Source organism: Harmonia axyridis, chromosome 1 (assembly GCF_914767665.1).
Source record: "Harmonia axyridis chromosome 1, icHarAxyr1.1, whole genome shotgun sequence".
NCBI classification, from domain to species: Eukaryota; Metazoa; Arthropoda; class Insecta; order Coleoptera; family Coccinellidae; genus Harmonia; species Harmonia axyridis.
Window position 1 is genome coordinate 39,449,728 of NC_059501.1, and position 23,521 is coordinate 39,473,248.

The window sequence follows — 23,521 nt, forward strand, 5'->3', positions numbered from 1 at the left end:
AAACACGGGTTATAATAGAGAATATAATAGTAAAATTTCACGTCATTCACCCCGAACTAATCAACAGATAATACTTAACCTACTGATCTATCTTTGTGAGTGAAAATTTTGAGGACCTTTTGATACAATATGATATTATTTATTTATTTTAGGGTCCTAATTAAATTCGACTAATTCGGAAGGTTTTCTTTAGTATATCTTTGAATTCACGCGATTGTTTATCATCAATTTGCCATTTATATGATAGACCGTATGTGAATTGGGTCGACGACAGTCGGATCAGATCGAGCCCTTAGATATAACCGCTGGTTGATGAATTCGTTGATTCGATTTTTACACGATTAAATTATTGAGCATCGTATCTTATAATGGATATTTCTCCTGGGGGATATACAGGGTGAGTCTTTGACTTGTACATATATTTTAACCGAAGGTTCTTGAGGTCAAAAGAAACACTTTTTTCATTTACCATTTTTTCCGATTCGGCCCTGTTAAAAAGATATAGCCATTTTAAATTTTCAAAATGAGCTAATTCACCCCTGAAAATCGGAACACTGAAGTTTTCTCAAACATAAGATATACCTTTTGAACCTTGGAAATAAGCTACTAAATTAGAAAAACCATCATAAACTCACGTTTAACGTTCTATTTGTTGAACAAAGTAGTGTTTATAATAAAATAAATGAGTTATTCGAATTTCGTTTACGCTAAAGATTAAATATTCTTCTCTTGATTTTCTATTTCATTTTCGATAATTATAACGAATTGAGCTCGCTACCACCCATATTAGCTCTGATATCCATATCCATTCATTCTTTATATTTCATTTATATGATATTGTTGTTTATTTCATTTCGTACAAGAATTGCCATTTAACCTTAAAATCTCAAATAAATAATATTTATCTGTGAAAGTTCTAACACAGACTATAGTAGTCTGTGGTTTTAAGATTGAATTTCAAATTTCGAGTGATGCCAAATATACACAGCAGTTCGGTTCGAATAATCTATGTTCTAACCTAAAATTTTCATTTACAGTTTACACTGTTATTGTTATAAGATATTTGTTATGAAATGAAGCATTTGATTTGTTCCAACTATCTCATAAAAATATTGAAATACATCAATATTTTTGAAGCCATCAGTATGAAAATATGGAAATATGTAAAATATTCTGGCTCTGTAATCAATGGAAAATGTTAGACTCCACTTGTAATCAAATTTGTTCTTAATGTGTACCTACATTATAGCCAACTTTACTACTCAATTCATCTTGATTTTGGCATTGAAAATAAATGAGAAGTATTCAATATAAATATCCACAATAGAATATCTTGTTTTTTTCAACTCACCTAATTTGTTTTCACATTAAAACAATTATGGCCCTCTTGGAAGTATGTCAATCATATGCTCTCATGATGAATTTATGGAATAGCAAAAGAATAAAGTATTCAATCTCAATCACATGAAAATTTGTCTAGTATGTACTTAGTCCTAGTGGTATGTTTCGATGTGAGTTATCCGAAGAAGAATACAGTATTGTTCGATAGCAGCAGTCTTTAGTAGGATATTGATTGTTGTCATTATAATGGGACTATTTTGTGAAAACTTTTTTAAACATGGGCTTTATGAATAATCTGGACTTTTCAAAAAGAATGTTGATTTTAGTGAAGTATCTTCTTATTATCAGAGCTGTGCCAAAGCTCAGTAATTTGTAATCAAATCGAGAAGTTGAGGTGAGCTTATTCAAATAACTTCATTTTCAAACTAAGTTGGCTAGTACTTCAATTCTAAAATCTGAGATATGACATCATAGTAAATATTCATTTCTGTGGTTTTTTTTCCACAAAAGAACAGAGTTGCATTCAGCCAAAGTACCCAATTGTTTGAATTTCACAGATAATTTTTTTTTAAGATCAAGTTATTCGAAAACGGCGCTTTGTACGAGAAAATATGAAGAATACTTTTATTTTTCAAATTAGCCAAATATTCTTCAATGAACGTTCAAATTACTCTTAAGAGTTGGTTTCTTCGAATTTCTGGTATTTTTATGGGATGTAATGTTCATAATAAAGAAACAGAAGAATGTGTATGGAATCTTGTGTTCGGAGAAGATGTATCACATCAAAAAAAAGCTATATCTCAAAAATCATTTCCTTCGATACAACCATTTACGAGATATAGCCGAAAATCACATTTTTTTAACGATTTTCAACAGCCTGTATCTTTTTAACTGGGCCGAATCGGAAAAAATGGTAAAGGAAAAAAGTGTTTCTTTTGACCTCAGGAATCTTGGGTTAAAATATATGTACAAGTCAAAGACTCACCCTCACCCTTATCCCCCCTTGGGTACGCCACTGATCACCATATTTTCATTCATTCGAATTCAAAGAATAGAAAGGTAACCAAAATACTTGATTCTCAATAACAATTTTTTTTTATCATACTCATAACATAATCTTCATGAAATTCTGATTTCGAAATACCTAATACCCCCCTTTGTTATCATTTATCTGTGGTACTTTTTGACGTCAGCCATTTTTTTCTTCTGTAAAAATTTGAATCATCTTCTAGCCCAAAATTCACAAGAGTTATCGACCAACCTAGCACTCTGTATATGACAAAATATTAACAAGTGAGATGAGTGAAATTCAAATTTATTACAAAATATCAAAATACATAATAAATCATACCCTAATTGAACAACTGAAACGTCCTACTCCCATCAGACCGGGAGAGAAAAAAAAACGAATCATATTGTTCGCTTAGATAAAGGCAATCAGTGTGTTACTGCATGTTGATGCTTCATGTATAGGTATAATTTCGTGGTGTAATTATATATTTACCGATGTGGAATCCCAGCAATATCAATTCTATTCACTTAGAATAGCTTCAGTAAGTAGATCTGTGTTTTTAATTTTATTAGTTTTTTCTATTGTATTGATATGTTTTTTCATAATTTTATTTATAATTCATTGAGCGGAAATCTATTTTATTCATATTGAGAAGCAGTTTTTTTATAAACTATTGTTAAGTTAAGATGATGTTTATTTGTTTATTATCTTATGTAATATTTGACTGATAAATTTTTTATTATTTCCACTGTATGTTCTGTTTTTATATATGAAAGGGGAAAATATGTTTCATTCAAGAGTTTTCATAATTTTTTGAATCTTTCATTTATATACAGGGTGTGCCACGGTCGATGATACCCTAAACTGTTACGATTTTATTGAAAATTTGGTTTCTTGGGTAATGCTCTTCTCATCGATCTAAAATATTTTCAGCGCTTCGGTGTTGACGGTGTTGTAATTAAAAGTATGTATTTAAAATGAAATGACGTCCTGATCAAACATAATTAAATTACCATAAATATCTCAGATATAAAATAATCCCTCAAGTTGTAGGGTTCTAGCATAACCCACATATTCATAAATACTTCCTATTTATATTAAGATAAATTATAACAGCATTTGATATGATTGGGTAACTTTTTATAATTTCATATAATTTCAAACACACAATACGAACCTTTTTCCGTCATGGTCAATGTATGTTGGAAAAACTAAAAATTTTGGATACTAGTATTATAATCATGATTAGATAATACCTATATCAAATTTATTTCTATTTGTGAAAACAAATGAAAAAACATTCATAAATAAAGATACAATCCATATACAGTTAATATGTAGATACATATTCTATTATATGAATACATAATCAAAAAGACATGTAGAAGAAATAATATTGGAATGCTACAATTTATCTCAAATTTCTTTATGATTTCATTTAATTATATTGAAGTATGTAATTTCAAAAAATATAAAAAAAATTCCTCCCGTGATCTATGCTCTCCCCCTCAGTTACAACATTGATTTGAGGAACATCCCCAATTTAAGCACTTGCATTTGGATCATACATTGGATTCAATTCTTTCGTTTCTTTTGCAATATTATGCCTATGTCATAGATATAGCACATGCCATGCACAATGAGCAATTTTGTTGTTTCTAGTTTTAAACGTATTTCTAAGGCAAGAACTGGAAATCATCTCTTTCATTTCACAAAGAGTCTATTCATATAATTTTGACTTCTTTTTTGTTGTTGTTTTGTGCATTTCTAGTTTCTAGATATCATCTAGACATGAACAGTAAACAAAGAAAGTAAGGTTATATCCTCATCTTCTTCAACGGCCAATGCCATAAACCTTCGGTTCAAGGCAAACACTCAACTCTTTCCACCAGTTAGGCCAACTTCCAGTTGAGTTCGAGTTGAACCTACGATTTGACTTTTATAATGTGGATTTTGATAGCTGACGCTCCGTTGAACTCAACCTACGGTCAACTATTCTTTATAATACCGGCCCTAAGGATTGCGTATATTATGTTCTCCTCTTATTTTCAAACGGCCTATTCGATCGAAATGAAAATTTGAATTTGGATGTGGAATGAGAATTTCATGCCTCGTTCAAAATTTATGGTTGATCTCGAAACCAGAACCGTAGAATATTCAGAAAAAATGTCGAAAAAATACATAATTGTGACTAATGATCCGACAGAGTTAAGATTTTGCTTGTTGATATGAAATGATAATTTCAAGCTCCTTGATGCGAAATTTCAAACTGATGACATCAACAAAATTGAGAAGAATATTGGAAACAAAATGAGATTTTGGATATTCAAAAATTTCAATCTGATTACATTATCAGAATCATAGAAAATTCATGAAGACCTGTGATTACAGATCCTTGATTAATGTATAATATTACCTTTGACTTTCAATATGTATGGTCAAAACTTTGCTCAATCAAGAAGTTTTTATGTATGTGGCTTTCTTATTCCCATTATTCATTATATCTATACAAATTGATTAAGGATGTGAATTGCATACTCAATAAGGATACTTGCCAGTTTTAGAAAAAAAACTTTTTTGATGAAAACTAGTGAGCTCAACCATAAAAAATATTAGGGGTCATTTTTAGGTCTTTTAGGGAAAGCACATGTTGTCCTTAAGAAAATAGGATTGGGTCTAAGCCAAAGAAAGTTAAGAAACTTTTTATGAAAAACAAAATGTTTATTATGTCGAGCTTGAGTAATAAATTAACATTATAAAAAATATATTCCTATCTGTTCTCTTACTGCAGATATGGAACAACACACCGCGCCACTGTTTCAAGGTGCTGTAAATAGATATATTTTCATTTCTAGGCTTATAGAGTGAACTCACAATTAATGGAAATTAATTCCTATGATAGTCGGATAGTCCTTTGTGGCCTGGAATCGCTTCTTGATCATCTAATTTTGGTATGGCAAACTGACTCGATGTCTCATGACCGTCCTGACTAATGCTATTTGTTAATAGGGGGCAGTAGGTTTTAACTACCATACAAAGCTCTGAGTATTCCTGTAGAAACAACATTAAATCAACAATCAATTGAAAATACCGAGTGATAAATCACAAACTGACACTCAAATTTTGACCATTTTGAAATATGTACCTATATAGCAACCAACCCACTAAGCAAGAATGAATGAAAGAGCTTACTAATTCATAAAACAAATAATGAATCGAAATGTTTGTTCCTGAAGATAACAACATCGTTATCGAAACGTTCGTAAGACGCATATAAATATTCTGTGGATAGAATGTACCTTAACCATTTGATTCCTTTTTTCGAAGTAGCTCTCAGAGTAAGGTACTTGTGAATAGGTTTCACGAGTTTTTCTATTTGTTCCAGGTTGCCCAGATATATATCCCATACTTCTATCGAATTTTGTTTGGAGTTCTGAAATTTCCTGCTGGATATGTTCATATTTTTCTTGATATGATTTAGTATCTTTAGATAATTCAGTCCTCAATGCATAAATGAACACCGAAAGAAATATTTCCGAAAAAAGAATGAGGAAAATTGTTAATGTCAACATAATCAAATAATTGCGATTGGTTTTGCAGCTGCATATAGGTTCTTTTATTTCATTTCTTATACTTCTGTTATCCATGATGCCGGTTTGAAGTAATAATCTGTAAAAAAAGAACTACAGGTGATATGGTAATAAATAAAATCAAGGAAACTTCTGGCTGTGTTATTATAAATCTTACATCTATAATCTACATGCGAAATATTCACATGTTCGCCTCTCTTCACGTTTTACAGGCGCTGGACAAAATCTAATTTGTGAATAGAATCATTAGAATCGTCATCAGTGAATCAAACCTTTTAACGGGTGTTTTTTTTCGAGGTATATAACTTTAAATTGGCATTACTGTTCAAGATGGTGACCGATTCAACAGCTGTCAAGTGATTTATTCTCAGTTTGGTTTGGCAATTCATCATGAAAAGACTCACGCCTGAACAACGCTTTCAAATAGTGCAATTTCATTTCGAAAATAATGGTTCTGTGCGGAATACGTATCGCGCACTACGTCCATTTTATTTTGTTTAGCGATGAAGCGCACTTCTGGTTGAATGGCTACGTCAACAAACAAAACTGCCACATTTGGAGTGAAGTTAATCCTCAAGTGTATGTCGAAACACCGTTACATCCAGAAAAACTGACTGTTTGGTGCGCTTTATGGGCTGGTGGAATCATTGGTCCGTACTTCTTCAAAAACGATGATGGCCAGAACGTTACAGTCAATGGTGATCGGTATAGAGCCATGATTACTAACTTTTTCATTCCTGAATTGAACAACCATGATGTCCAGGAGCTGTGGTTCCAACAAGACGGCACAACATGTCACACAGCTTGTGCCACAATCGATTTATTGAAAGACACGTTTGGTGACCGCCTAATTTTACGTTTTGGATCTGTGAATTGGCCTCCAAGATCTTGTGATTTAAAACCGCTAGACTACTTTCTGTGAAGCTATGTAAAGTCATTGGTCTATGCGGATAAGCCACAACCCTTGACCATTTGGAAGACAACATTCGCCGTGTTATTGCCGATATACGGCCACAAATATTGGAAAAAGTCATCGAAAATTAGACGTCCAGATTGGACTACATCCGAGCCAGCCGTGGTCATATGCCAGAAATCATATTTAAAATGTAATGCCACAAGATTATCTTGCGGATAAATAAAATTCATGTCAATCGAATAATCCATCGTTGTTTTATTGCAATTTAAAGTTCTATAGCTCTAAAAAAAGCCCTTGGGGGTCACATATAACATACTTATATACAGTTCCGCTCATTCCAAGCGCTCAATTGGCCTTGACGTCGCGTCATAGGGCTCCTTAGTTTTTTTGAAATCGAATAAGCTTCAATTTTTCTACTCAATTAGATTCCTTTTAGGTAAGCAAATTAACTCGAACAAACGATACCTACTAGACGAAATACTCCAGATTCGCAATATCTTTGATGAAAACACACTTTGGTTTATTATTTCTTCTATATTTTAGAATAGGTAGAAACTAAAAAATAATGGGGGTTTGCTTAATGAAAATTTTCGTAACGCCATCCGTATCCAAGGTACGTAAAGGGCGTTAAAGAAAAAAAATGTCCACACATATTTTACGATTCTGCCGAAACTACTGGCTACATTTTGTGATGAAATTTTTATATGAATATGGAATATGTTTTTGAAGCTGATACATCCCATGAATTTATTTTTATTTCTGATTCTCATAGAAAGCACTAGTTGATAGTTACACAGTTCATACCAAGTACTATTGAACATAACTTTTTCAAAGTTAGATTTATCAATCAAGAATTCAAGAGAACTCAACATCCTTCAATTTTAAACTAAAAAGGTGCTCCTGGGAGAACTCGATACAACGTATCGTTTTCGGAATATTTTGATTTGAAAATTATGAAGTAATGCTAGTATGAAGTTAAAGTTATTAATTAAACGAGAAGTAACAAGAAGAAAATTTAAATAAAGACTAAGAACATAATATAAAATTCAATTAGAGCAAGTGTCCAAAATGTCCTCCTTTTTCGCAAAAACACAAGTCTATCCTTTTTTTCTAAAGAATCCATTAATATTCTAAATAGTTGGGGATCAGCTATTAGGTCATTAACACACTTTTTTTTTAAGATACGAAGTTGTGTAGTCCAGAGGATTAAAATCGCACCGAAGAGGCCAATAAGTCGGAGCTTTTCTACCAATAAATCGAGGGTCATAAACGAATGCCTTCGGAATAACCCCAATTTATTTAAATTTAGAAATTCTTGGAATTCCGAACTGGGGTTATTGTGGGTTACTTTTATGGCAGGCGTTTTACTTTCACGTTTCCTTAATCTTCATATTTAAATTTGTGTTTGAAATTACAGTTATCCACTAAAAAACCTAGTGAATTTGTCCACCAAGCTGGAATTTGTCGACCCCTAAATTTGCCGCTCGGGGCTAGGAATCCTCTACTTTCCTCCTTTGCCAATTCCAGTCGATCTAAATCTCTCTGACCTATTGTCTTAACATTCTTTGAACTCCGATTCAAAAGTGTCGGAACCGGAATTAAAAATATATTGGAATTGTATACCAAGACAAAAATAAACCAAATACATATATCATAAAGATATATTATTATAAGCGAAAGGACATAATGTTGTCAATTTTTTGATATTTATATTGGATTAACCTCATCAAGTAGACTCAATAAACTTTTATACATTATATTTTCCTCCAAAATGAAATTTCTGAAATGAATAATGAAATTCAGAACTTTCGATTTTTATATTAAAATTTTATGACTAAATTAATCTATTTAATAAGTACAAAATTTCAAAATAGTTAGTGGTTTATCTCTATCCATAGAAGAAATGAATATTCGCATGCTTTCAAATTAAATTAAGTTACAGAACAATTTTCTTCTTTTTTCACTGATTGAACATTTTTTTTCGAAAGCGGATTTCTATACAAATCCTATTATTCATGCTTTTGTTTGATAACTTATTGATCCTAGTTCGGTGACAAAAGAATTAAAATGATGAAACGGTTGTCATTCAACTTACCTGTAATCTGTCAAAGAATGGATTGAATCCTTGAAGCACAGACAACACTTGTCACTTTCTAGTTGCCTCTAGGTTTTCGTTTAGGATGAGAAAAGTCAACATCAATTACTTCTTTGAAAGAGTTTATTGAACATTATAGGCTAAAGATATATTAGACTTTAAACTCTTTATCACTTGATATGACTGCATACTGACATCTACTGAAATGATAAGACTATGTTGTCGAATTATAAAATTTATTCGTAAAACTGAATAAATTGGTTTATTGTCAATTGATCGTTTAACATAATTAACATTTTTGTGAGGTTGCGAAAGAACAGTTCATTGTATTTAAATGATATGGTGTATGTATAAATCTCAACTAGAAATGTACAAGAATTTCATACTAACAGAAACCGTTTGTTTGTTTCCTAGTTTAGCATTTTTCCAGCAAAAGTAAAAGACGAAAATATATTAGGTAAATGTGGTACATATATGTAATAATAGTATGGCTATAGTCATACTATTATTGGTGTTTTATTTGGGTAAATATACAGGGTGTCCCGGGAACAATGCGACAAACGTAACCATGAATTAAGGACATCATGGAGGATTCGTATCAAGAGGTTTCAATTGCCTGACTGCCTTCGTTTGAGATATACAGGGTGATGTTCATATTATGGGTGAAATTTCACTGATCAATAAATCTTTAACTAATCGACCGGATAATTTCAAATATTGAAGTTTTGTCACCCTTTACTATCGCCTTCCTCCAATATTTCTGAAATCGAGTAAATCAGATCAGGACTAGGAAAATTCCAAAATTTTCCAATTTTCGTGAATATTGGATCACCCTGTACGTGAACATTAGAATTTTTGTCCGTCTTCGTAACCACAAAGAATTAAATTTCTAAATCTCTGTTTGGCACGGTGATACAGGGTGCTCAATAAATATTCCCTTAAGAGTGAATTTTTTTTAGAAATTGTGAAGGAAGACGATAGTAATGGGTGACAAAACTTCAAAATTTGAAATTATTCAGTCGATTAGTTGAAGTCGATTGAAATGTGAAATTTCACCCATAAGATGAACATCAACCCAGGTATATCAGGCGATTGAAACCTCTTGATACGAGTCCTCCCTGATGTCCTTAATTCATGGTATCTGTTTGTCGCAATCTTCCCGGGACACCCTGTATGACTGGTGTTACAATTTGAATTTCTTAGATATCGTCTGTAACGAGGTGTGTGTAGAGTGGTTTAAATTCGAGGGGTTTCTGCGGTAATAGATATTTCCAAAAGGTAATTAAATTTTAATCAGTGGGTTGAACTTGTTTGGGAACAAGCGCTTAGAAACGTGATCTTCTTGTGTCTAATAGAACAAGAATTAATTCAATAAGATCATATTGCATTTTGAAAATAAATTGGCTTTCTGAAAGATAATTAATTCTCTAACAAGAATTAGTACTTATACTCATAAAGTTCCTTATTCTCATAGTGATCCCTCTTCAATACAGGCTGAGCCAATAGTGCTCGATCGGTCGATTACTCTTGTAAATTTTTGGCTATGAGAATGATTCAAATTTTAACGGAATCGACCGTTCTCAGCACATAAGCTCAAATTATTTTGGACTCTACAGGCTAGTCCGAAGGTGGTGAAACACGATACCATCCTGTTTTTTTAATGGAAATGCCCAATGTTTATATCATACTCATAATTTTCATGAAATTTTGATTTTGAAATACTCCACTTGTTATCATTTATCTGTGGTACTTTTTCATGTATGCCACATGGAAAATTTCATGGTTTTAATGGTTTGAACTAGAGATTATATTTTGAAAACAATTCGATATAATAGTCTGATTTTTTATATTGGATTACCGAAAAGTTTTCACGACTTCTGCAAAGTTACAGATCACTCTACAGGTTGTCCGAGAGACACCGTAATTTTTAGAAAATGACCTTGAAAAATGCCAATAAGTCCATTTATTCAAATGGCATTATGATATAAAAATTGGAAAAATTCACTTGAAAAACAGGATGGTATCGTGTTTCACTACTTTCGAACCACCCTGTAGAGTCAAAAATAATTTTAGCCTGGTAATGTCAGCTCCACCACGGTCAAACTCACTTTCGTCATTTTCGATTTAATTTCTGAATGCGCGAGCGTAATAAAATTAGGTTCATCTTATAGAGAAATGAAAGTTCTAGCAAGGGTAATTTTTCGTACACATAGGCTACATATAGGGCCCAACTCCAAGATGGAATTGAAGAATTTCTTGTGATTTTTATATTTTCCGAATGAGCGGCCAAGAATTAATTTGAGTTCATATTATAGAGGAATTCGAAGGTTATAAATAATACATTTATCGTACACATTGGTTATCTCTAAGGACCCAGCTCCAAGATCCGGATGGTCTCAATGATCTCAAACGATAAGGTTTGACTCACTGATGAAGAATCCCTACTCAAAGTCGATTCTGTTCGTGCGTCCGGAGAACCTACAAATTTCTTTTGGATATATGACAATTTGAAGTGATAGAAATTGAAAAAATTAGAGAAGAATATCGAAAAGATATTACCTAATATTTCTGTGAGCACAATAGAGATTTTGAGTGTTGTTGATAATAAGTGCGACATTTTGAATTGATCACATAACTAGAACAATATAGAAAATTCAGGAAAAATATTCCAAAAAGAAAATATAAATATATATTGTTATGGATCGTATATGCAAGCTGAGTTTACTTTTTTGTTGATTTGATTTAAATTGATTCGATCCAATAACTAAATTTGATACTATAATTTATATAATTTTGTGCCGACTCTATATCTCAGGAGGGTTCAATTCAAATTCAATTTTGTTTAAAAATTTAATTAATATTTTCGAAATTCACTAACTATAAAAAAAATTCTTATCTAATAACTAAATTTATATTAATCTTATCTTATATTTACGTATCTAAATCTTCATCTATTTCATCCTCGTTCTATGCTATGGTATGGTATCGTCTTCTATGCTCCTAAAATCTATTACATATTTTTAAATTATACTATAATCTAAAGAATTATATACATTTTTGTATGTTTGAGACATTAATTACTTTGGAATCCCTGATTTATCATTCGATATCCTATCCCTATCCATTATTTACAATTTTATTAGGAATTTTGGCTAATATTACATTTATGAGATTATATCTAGATGTAATTCACTAGATCACAAGCTATTTCATGAAAATTAACATAGGAAATATAAAATAAATGATTATACTTTATCATTATGAATGAAAATTGAATATTCAGTCTTTTGACTCTTTTAACATTATTTACATGATATATAAATGGTTTCTGATACTAAATATCTTTTGTTGATTTTATCAAATTGAACTTGAATTTTAATAATATTTTTTTGTGTTTCAGATCCTGAGATGTTTTAAATGAAAATTGATATAGAACTTTAGAAATATTGGATTAATGCTACTTTTATAATGTGCAAGTGAATGGAATAAATGAATAAAGTTACTCTACTTTCTTTAAAGTTATTGGATCTTATCAAGTTAAATTTTATTATCTATTTGATGAATTTGCTGTAGTTTCCGAAAGATAGAGTCTGGTAATGTATTCTCATTGATTTTATAAGTTGATAATACCATTCCATAACAATATATATATATATATATATATATATATATATTTTTTTTTTTTTAATAATCATATATATATGTATATATATTTTTTTTTCATAACATTCTACACCGTCTTTCGAAAAAAATATCAAATACATAATACTGAATAGTGAAATTTTTCCGTGATTACCTACATACGTACATACCTTTCATACATTCCAATTCATGTTTTTTGCCAAATTTTGTGTTGATAGATTAATCATAACCGTAGACTATTCCGTTAAAACAGATCCGACCTATTAGTTGAGATTTTGCAAGTGTCACACTATCATCAAATAGTTGTGTAATGTTTATGCAATAAAAAATTCGTTATTTCAGGTGATGCTGCCTTGGTTAATGTCATTTTTCGGTGAGCCAGTACCCTATGTTAAAGATGACACTTCAAAGCAGGAAAATTTGGATGATGCAATGGAACCTTTTGAGTAAAATAAAGCTCTTTCAATTAAGCGATGAGGACACTTTCATGAGCATGCAGATGCAGCATAAGAAAACGACGCCTTGTCCGCCTCCTAAAAAAAATAACTTTTGCTCTTTTTTACTGAGGTCCTATCACCTATTAATAAGTTTGTGCACAGAAAGGGCTCCAGTTGCCAGAGGTTTCGACACTAAAGTCATGGCTGACAAATTGGTCGATGATGCTCAAGAACAAAAAATATTTTCACAATTTTGATGAAATGAGTATCAAAAGAAATATAGATTATAATAAAAACCGATGAAATTGAGGATCATGGTGAATTTGGCAAAAACATTATCCTGCTAGCAGGCTCTGGTTCTAATGATAAAAGAAATAAATATAAGCACTATTTTTCAATTTCCACAGAAATCTGTGGAAATTAAAAAGTGCTTATATTTATTTTTACCAAATCAATATGAATTTCCATCAAGTAAGGACTGATTCCCTCAAATAAAAGAAATACATATACAGCTCGTGGAAAATACAGATTACCTTTTCTGACCGATAAACATCTGAAACAAAATTCTTATCAAAAGATTAATGTGAAATTATCAGCTCATTTATAGTCAGTGGCGACGCCAGCTTTCAAAAACATGGGTGACAAAGGGGGGCTGGATCTTTTTTTTGGGGTGGCCAAAGTGAAGCGAAATTATGGTTCAGCTATGCTATGATCTTGTGATTATTCTAGCCTTAGTATTTCAAATTTTAGAGGGGGCAGCAGTATTTCAGAGGGGCCCTGGCCCCCCTCGCCCCTAGCGTCGCCACTGATTACAGACGTTACAGTGTATATGCTGACATAATGAACCGCCCTAAGGACTGGTGAATTCATTTAACCAACAGCTGAAAATACTGCACGCTTCGTAGAACCATGAATAACTTATTTGATGCTTTGAATTGAACATTGAACACGGTTATGAATTATTTGAATATTTGTTTAAAAATATAAAATTAATGAGACCATTTAATTTTCATGCTTTAATTTTTTTTATGAATGATATGAAGCAAATTGCTTCAAGCAATTTGCATTTGATATAAAAAATTGGAGGACTTATTCAAGATCCTCTCGGTTGGAGAGGGAGATCTTACAGAAATTCCACAGTAATGTCATTCAGAAGAGCTTTCAGAATTAGCATTGTAACAAATTTTCTAGGGCTATATGCAACTGCCAATACATGAACTAGGCTAGATGACACTGAAAATATGTTGGTGGCCAATGACAACGAACCTCTTTCCGTATTGAATCTCGATGAGAAATCGTCATTATCAGAATGCGATTATTCAAGTAGTGCTTCTGGTACTCCTGTAGTCGAATTTCGAGATGAAGTGACATTCGAAGATGTTTGGATAGTTTCGGGTGTGAAGATTCTAAGAGCAGTTTGGAAGCTCCTAAAAATATTGAAAATGAAGAAAATGGCATTTTTCAAAAATTATGACTGATTATGAAAACGGATTGAAAAGACCTACATCTTTGTTGAGGAAATTCATTACAATAGATTTAGATTTTTTCAGCCAAAACATGGGGAGAAGTTGTAATGATAATATTATTATTATTATTATTATTTGAACTGGGGTCGTTTTGCTTCGGTGAGCCTTTCGGGAACTGCGACCATGCAGATCTTTTGTTCACTACCCTACTCATTCATAGAAACCTAGGGAGGTCGTCAACGACGTTAATAAAATTGACAACCTCCCTAGGGGCCTTGGCCATTACCTCTCTGGTATCCAGGACCGGCTAATGATAATATTATGTATAATTTAAAAAAAAAACAAGTGTTGAATGTATTCAAAAGTTCTTTCCCGGAAGGTTCGAAACGAATTTCATTTGCTAGTTTATTAAAATCTGTGAAATTGCTTAAACATTACTAGCTTGCTCAAAACTCGGCAATCAACAAAAAATGTAAAGCTGTCAATTAATTGTTCAGCATAATTGAATATCCAAAATGCCAATTAAAAACTTTCGAAACAGTCATAATTGAAAGTGAGTGAGTGAAGTCCTTAAACTTCACAAAATTTTCACCCTTGAGAAATCTATGACAGTCTTTCGAAACAGACACAATATTGTTCGAACAGAAGCAATTTCTAGCAGGGAATAAAATGCAGTTTTTTATATTTTGCGAGAAATTTGTTTTGTTCGAGCAATTAGACTGCAGGACTATTATACAGGGTGTTTCCTAAACATGCGGCAAAAATTCAGGGGGTTGTTCCTTGGACTATTTTAAGCATGTTTTGTCCTTGGATGATTTTTGAAAAACCTCTTTGTTTCGAAGATACAGGGCGAACAACATTTTTCATATTTTTAAAATTAATAATAGTTTAAATAAAAATGCGTACCGCACTGTGTTTACTAAGTAGGTACAATTTATTTTTAAATTTGTTTAACAACATTCCAATTACTAAAAACGGCCAGTTTTTTGACTAAAAATTGATAAGTGCAGATGGTAAAGGAATACAGATTAAACACGGTTTTCATTTGAATTCGTTTTGTGATGTATTAGCAATTAACATTTTATCTTTGACTATTATGAATCGCTATACAAACACCGAGATGACTGACATGCATTTCATTTATGGACTTGCTGATGGAAATTCATTAAAAGCTAGGAGGTTGTACATTGAACGATTTCCTGGGCGTAATATTCCTGACAGAAAAATGTTTCAAAATATTCATCAACGTCTGCATGAAACAGGCGCATTGAAAAAAATGGGGGGGCCAGGAAAACCAAACACAGTAAGAACGGTGGAACTGGAAGAGAATGTGCTGGACATGATCGAAGAAGACCCTAGTACTTCTACTCGAAAAATTTCCAATACTTTGAATGTGAGTAATAAGACTGTTTGGAAAATTCTTAAAGACAATTTGTGATACCCATACCATATGCAACGCGTTCAGGCACTTATTCCTACTGATTTTCCCCCACGTATTGCATTTTGTCAATGGCTTTTAACCACATTAGTTCAAATTCCTCAATTACTGACGCTGATTCTTTTTACCGATGAAGCGAATTTCTCAAGAAATGCAATAAGAAATTTTCATAACAACCATGTATGGGCCGACGAAAATCCACATGAGGTAATTGAAGATCGTTTTCAACATCAGTTCTCATTGAATGTTTGGGTTGGTATTGTGGGTGACTGCCTAATAGGGCCGATATTTTTACCAGAAAGACTTACCGGGGACGTGTATCGCAACTTTTTAGAACAAACGTTACCTCTGTTTTTGGAGGATGTACCATTGGCAATAAGACATGCAATGTGGTTTATGCACGATGGTGCACCAGCGCATTTTAGTTTGGTTGCTCGTGAGTTTTTAACATTAACATACGGAGATCGCTGGATTGGAAGAGGTGGACCTCATTTATGGCCTGCTCGTTCCCCGGACTTAAACCCCTTAGATTATTTCCTATGGGGCCATCTAAAATCATTAGTTTATACCACTCCAGTAGAAAATGTGGAAGACTTGCGAAATCGGATCATTGCTGGGTGTAACTTAATAAGAAATGATCCTGGTGTTTTTGGAAGGGTTCGGCAGTCAATGAGGAGAAGATTGGATGCTTGTATGCTGGCTAGAGGTGGTCATTTTCAACAGTTTTTGTAGGTTGAGTTGAATTTTCATGTAATTTTTCATAATAAAATGTTTTTATCTGAAATTTTGTTTCCCCTATATCTTCGAAACAAATAGGTTTTTCAAAAATCATCAAAGGACAAAATATTCTTAGAATAGTCCAAGGAACAACCCCCTGAATTTTTGCCGCATGTTTAGGAAACACCCTGTAGAAACACAACAGAATTTTATCGAGTTCCAACATGTCATACAAGCATTTGCTTTTGTACTTCAAAAATTTTTCATTTGCATCTGGCTGATTATCTATATTCGTAAATCGTACTTGCAGATGCACTCAGTTGCAGATGTCATTTGTATAATCTATCCAAAGTCACTTGGAGGAAACCAGAATATTTCGATTAGACAAGGGTTGTCCAAGTTTCCAGAAATTCCTTTGAGGCCAGTGAACTTATTGCCTAACAGTATTTTCAAATAAACCCTGGTATTTAGCGGATCGCGGTATCCATTTTAATGGGACATCTATGGCGAAGTGTTTTTATGGACTCATTCAAGTGACTTTGGATATACTATAACAATGCTAATTTGGAATGCTTATTGTGGGATAAGAATTTTCTGTTTTGTATTGAGATTTTATTTTCGAGTGGATTTTGAATAAGCCTATCTATGAATACAAATTTGAATCCCTTTTTTTGATCAAATGCAAGTGGCTTCACAGTATTTATATACCGGGTGGCCCACCACAGACGCGGATCTCATTTTAAGGGTTTAAATAAAAATACTTCGAAAATATTTTCTTTTCAATGTGTATCAGGCGCGGATCCAGGCCCCACTTTTGGGGGGGGGGAACTTTTAGATACTAAAAATACTGAAAATGTGGACCCCAGACACCTCCGCCATTTTGGGACGCCATTTTTTGCCGTTCAATAATATGGTTTTCCACAAAATGTATTGAAAGTGAAATTTTTGCTGATCTTGTAATTATTCGAGCCTTAGAATGTCAAATTCTAAGAGGGCCGGCAAAATTTAAGAGGTGCCCGGGCCATTTGGGGGGGGGGAACGTTCCCCCAGTTCCCCAGTTTCTATTTTCTATCTCATTTTACGTGAACATTAATATAGAAATTTTTTTTTTTTTAGGTTTTTCTGTTCCTGAACTTTATAGTTTTTAGGGTGTGCAAAAATAAGGAAGTTTTTGGCTATTATTAGTTGATTTCTTCATTAATCACGAATACCAATTGAAAAAACCCCTTATTTTCAATTTTTCGCCATTTTCTCGTAAATACTTATAAGTTATAAAGTACAGTCGAACCTCTATAACTCGAACCTCTATAACTCGAACCCCTCTTCAACTCGTACTCTCTGAGCGTTCCCTTCACATTCTCGAAAATTCCCTGTATTTCGACCTCTATAACTCGAATTTCTATAACTCGAACACCTCTTCAACTCGAACTCAATGATGCGTCCGTTCAGAGTAAAGATCTCTTTAAGTCGAACATTCGAAAACAATCAAATCGGAGTTTTGGCTTCTTGCCACAAGGTGTCAGCGTAGCTGGCTGAGATGCTCGCGTTACCGACATTTTAGGGTATTCCCCCAACCAAGTGTGAAATACCGCGAATGAAACATCATAACAATAACACCAATCTGATTCTGGAATGAAATATGTTTGGAGTTGGTGAGATGTCGAAGCCGCGTAAACTGAAGTCTTTAACGATCGGAAAGAAGTTAGAAATTTTAAAAAAAGTGGAAAATCGTGTCAACAGAAAAATCATTTGCCAAGAATATGATATTCCGAAAAGTACATTATGCACTATAATAAAAAACAAAGATACAATAGCTAAGTTTGGTGCAGAAGTGAATAACCCTTGTGTAGTGAAGCGAAATAAGCCTAAGAAGAAAGTGAACACTGCATTGATCAAGTGGTTCGAAGCTTCAAGAAAAGCAAATTTGCCAATCTCAGGGCCCATTTTGCAACAGAAGGCATTAGATTTTTCCAGAAAATTGGGAGATGAAAATTTCAAGGCTAGCTCGGGATGGCTTGAAAAATTCAAAAAAAGGTAATGATTCTTATTGTTTCTGTTCGATACATGAGTACATGTTTATTTTTCCCGTTTTAGACATGGTGTATTGCAAAAAAAAGCGTGTGGGGAAAGTGCTGCTGTTAATCAAGAAGAGTGTGATAACTGGATTCGAGATGTTCTTCCTACAATTTTAGCTCCTTACGAAGCTGACGATATTTTCAACGCAGATGAGACTGGGTTGTTCTTCAAATGCTTACCAGATAAAACCTTAACTTTCAAAAATGAAAAATGTTACGGAGGCAAATTATCCAAGGAAAGGGTGACTCTTTTATTAGCAGCAAATATGAGTGGCAGTGAGAAATTGAAACCTGTAATAATAGGGAAAAGCGCAAAGCCACGATGTTTCGCAGGAGTGAAATGTTTACCCCTTACTTATTACAGTAACAAAAAGGCCTGGATGACGAGTGAGATATTTGAAAAGTGGTTGTTGAATCTAGACAAACATTTCCAACTTCAAAATCGTAGAGTTCTATTACTGATTGACAACTGCCCTGCTCATCCAAATATCGATCATCGATTGAAGGCAATAAAGTTGATTTTTTTTCCACCCAATACGACATCAAAATTACAGCCTCTTGATCAGGGAATTATAAAAAGTTTCAAATTTCATTATAAACGCAGGATCTTACAAACAGTACTAGATGGATTTGAGTCCAATGGCACTATCCCCAAAATTGATCTCTTGGATTGCATTCATACGTCGGCGGCAGTGTGGAGAGTAGATTTAACCCAGGAGACTATTCAAAACTGCTTCAGAAAGGCTGGTTTTGGGACACATAACTTCTATGACTATGAAGACGAACTGCCGCTATCAGAATTGAAAAAAATTATGACCAGTGAACAAAAGGTAGCTTTAGATCTCCAAGAGTCTGTTTTTAAATGTTTGGAGGTATTGAATGCTGATGATAAGGTTTCTTTGGAGGAATATATAAATGTGGACGTGGATCTTATAACAAGTGAAAATCCTTCAGAGGATGAGATCTTGGAATATGTGAACAATAAACAAGAAGACTTGGAAAATTTTTCAGAGACCATACCTGAAGATGACGATGAAGATGACAGTGTAGGAGCTGCAAGACAAAAGCCTTCTGACGCTGAAGTTGCTAAAGCAATTGAAACCATTCGGCTTGCGTTTTCAATGAATGAGGCTGCAACTGATGACGATTTAACTCTCATATTCGAAATAAGCAAGAAATTTGAAGCCTATCGTCTAAACAATAAAACATTTAGGCAAACTTTAATAACTGATTTTTTTTAATTCGTTATTGTTTTAAGATCATATTCTAGTTTGGATGATTCAAGTTATCAGAAATGAATTTTAGTTTGTTATATTATTATTATGAGGTAATAAATTTTTTTTGGAAAGTATGTGTTGGATATTTCTCTAAGTTGAACTCTCCATAACTCGAACTTTTTTCGCTTTCCCTTCAAGTTTGAGTTATAGAGGTTCGACTGTAATATGAAGAAACTCCTCATTATTTGAGCTTGTCATTCCAATTTTGAATTCATATATGGGATATTACATTGAAAAAAGTGTAATTTTGGTCTATAGCTTTGTTTTCGAACACTCTGTGTATATGAAAATAATTTTAAATTGTGCTCCGGATTACCCTATACACATAAAAAAATATATATTTCCAAAATATTTTTATGTACTCACTCTAAAAATGAGGTCCGCGTTTGTGGTGGACCTCAAGATGAGTCCTAACGGGGTCTCGGCTTTTTGTTATTTTGCCTTCTTTGAACAAATAATTTTCAATTAATTCATAACCATTATTTATGGCTTTAAAAAATTTCGGATTGATATCAGTAAATCAGTAAAAAAAGTAACCACACAAAATCAAGGATTATTGAATGAAACTGTGTGCTATTCAAACTTCAAAGAATCTATTTCATGATCATTATGGCGGCATAAACACTGAGACTCATATTTCTCAATAATCTCCATTAATATCGTATACCAGCAGATTCACAGATTTGCCGCCTGTAGGCTATTCAACTTTTGCCGCTTGTGAATTTTGATACCTCAGTTCACAATCATATCAATTAAATTTCTTATGAATAAAATTCTAACTTTACGATTTGTGCACCATCCTCCTCGTTACTGACGTTACATCTATTTTTCCCGAATGGTTAGTATTCATCAGTGTTGAATTCAGGGGGTTGCTTGAGGGTTAATACCCCCCGTTATTATTTATTTATTCAGTCAATTATTTATTCATTCATTTATCCATTTATTTATTCATTCATTTATTAATTAATTTATGTATTTATTCATTGGTTTATTTATTCATTCTTTTAATTTGTTGGAAAATGCTTAATCATAGTTGTTTTGAAATAGTTTTCGTTAATTCTGTTAATTGATATTCAATTGAATTGATTCAGAATAGTAAACATTTTTGTAGACCTCAGGAAATAAAAGGATCAACATTCATTTATTTAGTTATTTATTTATTAATTAAATCATTCAATGATTACATATTTATTTATTCATTCAATTTTTCATTCATTTTATTCGTTGGGAATCATAGTGATTTCGTAATAGTTTTCGTTGATTCTGTTGTTCGATATTCAATTGAATTAATTCAGAATAATTGTAGTTTTTGTAGATATTGGGAAATAAAAGAATCAAGATTCAATTATTTATTTATTCATTTGTTTATTAATTTATTAATTCATTTATTCATTGATTTAATTATTCATTCAATTATTTATTTATTTAATTAGTTGGAAAGTGCTGAATAATGATAAAGGCCTTTATTTATAGAAATTATGATACAAAAAATGCAACAGATAGTTGTTTTGAAATGGTTTTTGTTAATACTGTTGATTGATATTGAATTGAATTAATTCAGAATAATTTAATTCTGTTAAACTCAGGAAATAAAATGATCTAGAAACCATCAAGTTTTTATATATTAATCGTATCAAATCACCGGGTAGGTGTTTTGTGCGATATTTATTTAAGTTCTATAAAAACCTATTATAGTAATAAGTAATAAAGTCATTATTTATAAGACCTTCAATACTCCTTGCGCTACATTATTTCGAAATTACAAAGATTTATTGAAAATCAGCAAAAATATGTACAAAAAAAGAGAAGCTGCTATCAACAGGAATACTTACAAAATTTCACTAAACCTAACTAAATTTAACTAAAGTGTTACAGACAAAATCTTGCAAATACATTTTCTTGAAAACGTTCTGCTATCAACAGAAATCTTCAACAGAAAACTTCACTAAACTAAACTAAATTCAACTAAAATAATATAGACCAAAACTTGCAAACACATTTTTTTAAAAACGTTCAGTTGATTTCAAATTGAACAATAATAATTAAATATAGATATCAAAATCGGATTGAAATTTTGAGCAGTAGGTCATATATTATGTGTTATTCATTTAGAATGGAATAGCTAAAACAATAAATATAAATTACAGAGTTAATCAATAATCGCATAATATAAGACACTTATTCCCTAAGGAAGTTGTCTTATTCTTAAGACCTAGAAAAACTTAAAAACAACGATAAATTCAAAACAAAAAGATTATGATTAAAGTTAAAACTATATACAACTGGAGAGGAATGAATGAAGCTGGCGGTGGAAGAGATTCTGGAAAATGTTTTGCATCGCAAGACATTCGAAATAAACAAGAAAATTTCTCTTGACAAGATTCAGTGCGGAAAAAAATAGAAAAACTACCAAAGGAGTCAAAATATCCTTATTTCATCATCTGAAAGCTTGCAATTTTCTTATCCACATTACCTAAAAACGAAGCACTTTTTTTACCGATTTATAAAAGATGGAAAATTTCATCAATAATTACTCTTTGCGAGAAATTTGGAGCAAGGATGAAATGTACAATACGATTTGATTATTTTTTCAAGATAAGAATTTTCTCTTTTTAATATAATATTCTTCTGATTTTCCTCTAACAATAACGCAATGACTGTTGTTAAAAAAATTTTTGAAGCAATAAATCCTTTCGCAAATGCTGAAGATTCAGATTTATAAAAAAAACTCATAGAACTAACGCTAAACAGACAGCTTGAAGTTAAAATCAACAATTAAAAAAAAGTCAATTCCAGTTCGTCCTTCGTTAATAGTTGAGCTTGGATTCAGTGAATTAGCTTATTTATTTTCTAAGAAGTGACTGAACATCACTGAGATCTCTCTGACTCAACATCACCATATGTCAATACCTTTTACCATTCCAAGTTTCAATAAATTCTGCGGATATGTTTGGTTTTGTTTTGATGATGGTTTCATTATTATACTCACTTTGTCCTACTCTACCTCTGATGAAAGTATGTACAACTACTTCTGGGACACCCTGTATATTTTGAAAACTTTTTCCACTTTAGACTATATCATTAATTACTTTGTTATTTATTGTATTGCCCATGCGATATTCTTTGGCGAATACCATGTGTTTCTTGTCATGGATATTTCAATTTCATTTATGACATATCATTAGTTTCATTTCTTTTGTCGGCAAAATTCAAGGGACAGTTTGGTTGTTTATTCAACTGCTGTGGGTAGAAATTATAGTTAATATGTTATTTATTGCACATCAGGTACGATATCCTTCGGGGCTATGGGTTCCTCCTTATGGATTTCTCCATTTTAACCAACAGGGTGCTAGTCGTGTAGAATTTAGATGACACCGGGAGAATAATTTTTGTCTATGACATTATACATACATACGTTTTAGAAGGATAAGAGAGATACTTCATTTATAAGCAATATTCTACTGAGTGTGATCAGTTTTGTACAACCTATGGCTTTCCAGTTTGTGGTCACATCA

At 32.3% G+C, this 23,521-nt stretch overlaps 2 protein-coding genes and 1 long non-coding RNA gene across 3 annotated transcripts; 2 read left to right on the top strand and 1 right to left on the bottom strand.

Moving 5' to 3' along the window:
* The first annotated feature begins 2,491 nt into the window (after positions 1 to 2,491).
* LOC123671362 lies at positions 2,492 to 15,342 on the top strand. Its single transcript, XR_006746084.1, has 3 exons — positions 2,492 to 2,894; positions 12,355 to 12,547; positions 12,939 to 15,342. It is a non-coding gene; the product is annotated as an uncharacterized LOC123671362 (long non-coding RNA).
* LOC123671361 lies at positions 5,054 to 9,161 on the bottom strand. The gene is made up of 3 exons (XM_045605151.1): positions 8,955 to 9,161; positions 5,653 to 6,022; positions 5,054 to 5,404 (listed from the first exon to the last, which is right to left on the bottom strand). The coding sequence occupies exons 2-3, from the start codon at positions 5,998 to 6,000 to the stop codon at positions 5,240 to 5,242; spliced, it is 513 nt and encodes a 170-aa protein (XP_045461107.1). The 5' UTR covers positions 6,001 to 6,022; positions 8,955 to 9,161; the 3' UTR covers positions 5,054 to 5,239.
* Positions 15,343 to 17,918: 2,576 nt separating the features above from the next.
* On the top strand, positions 17,919 to 20,080 carry LOC123671363 (tigger transposable element-derived protein 4-like). Its single transcript, XM_045605152.1, has 2 exons — positions 17,919 to 18,688; positions 18,749 to 20,080. The coding sequence occupies exons 1-2, from the start codon at positions 18,294 to 18,296 to the stop codon at positions 19,968 to 19,970; spliced, it is 1,617 nt and encodes a 538-aa protein (XP_045461108.1). The 5' UTR covers positions 17,919 to 18,293; the 3' UTR covers positions 19,971 to 20,080.
* Positions 20,081 to 23,521: the final 3,441 nt, after the last annotated feature.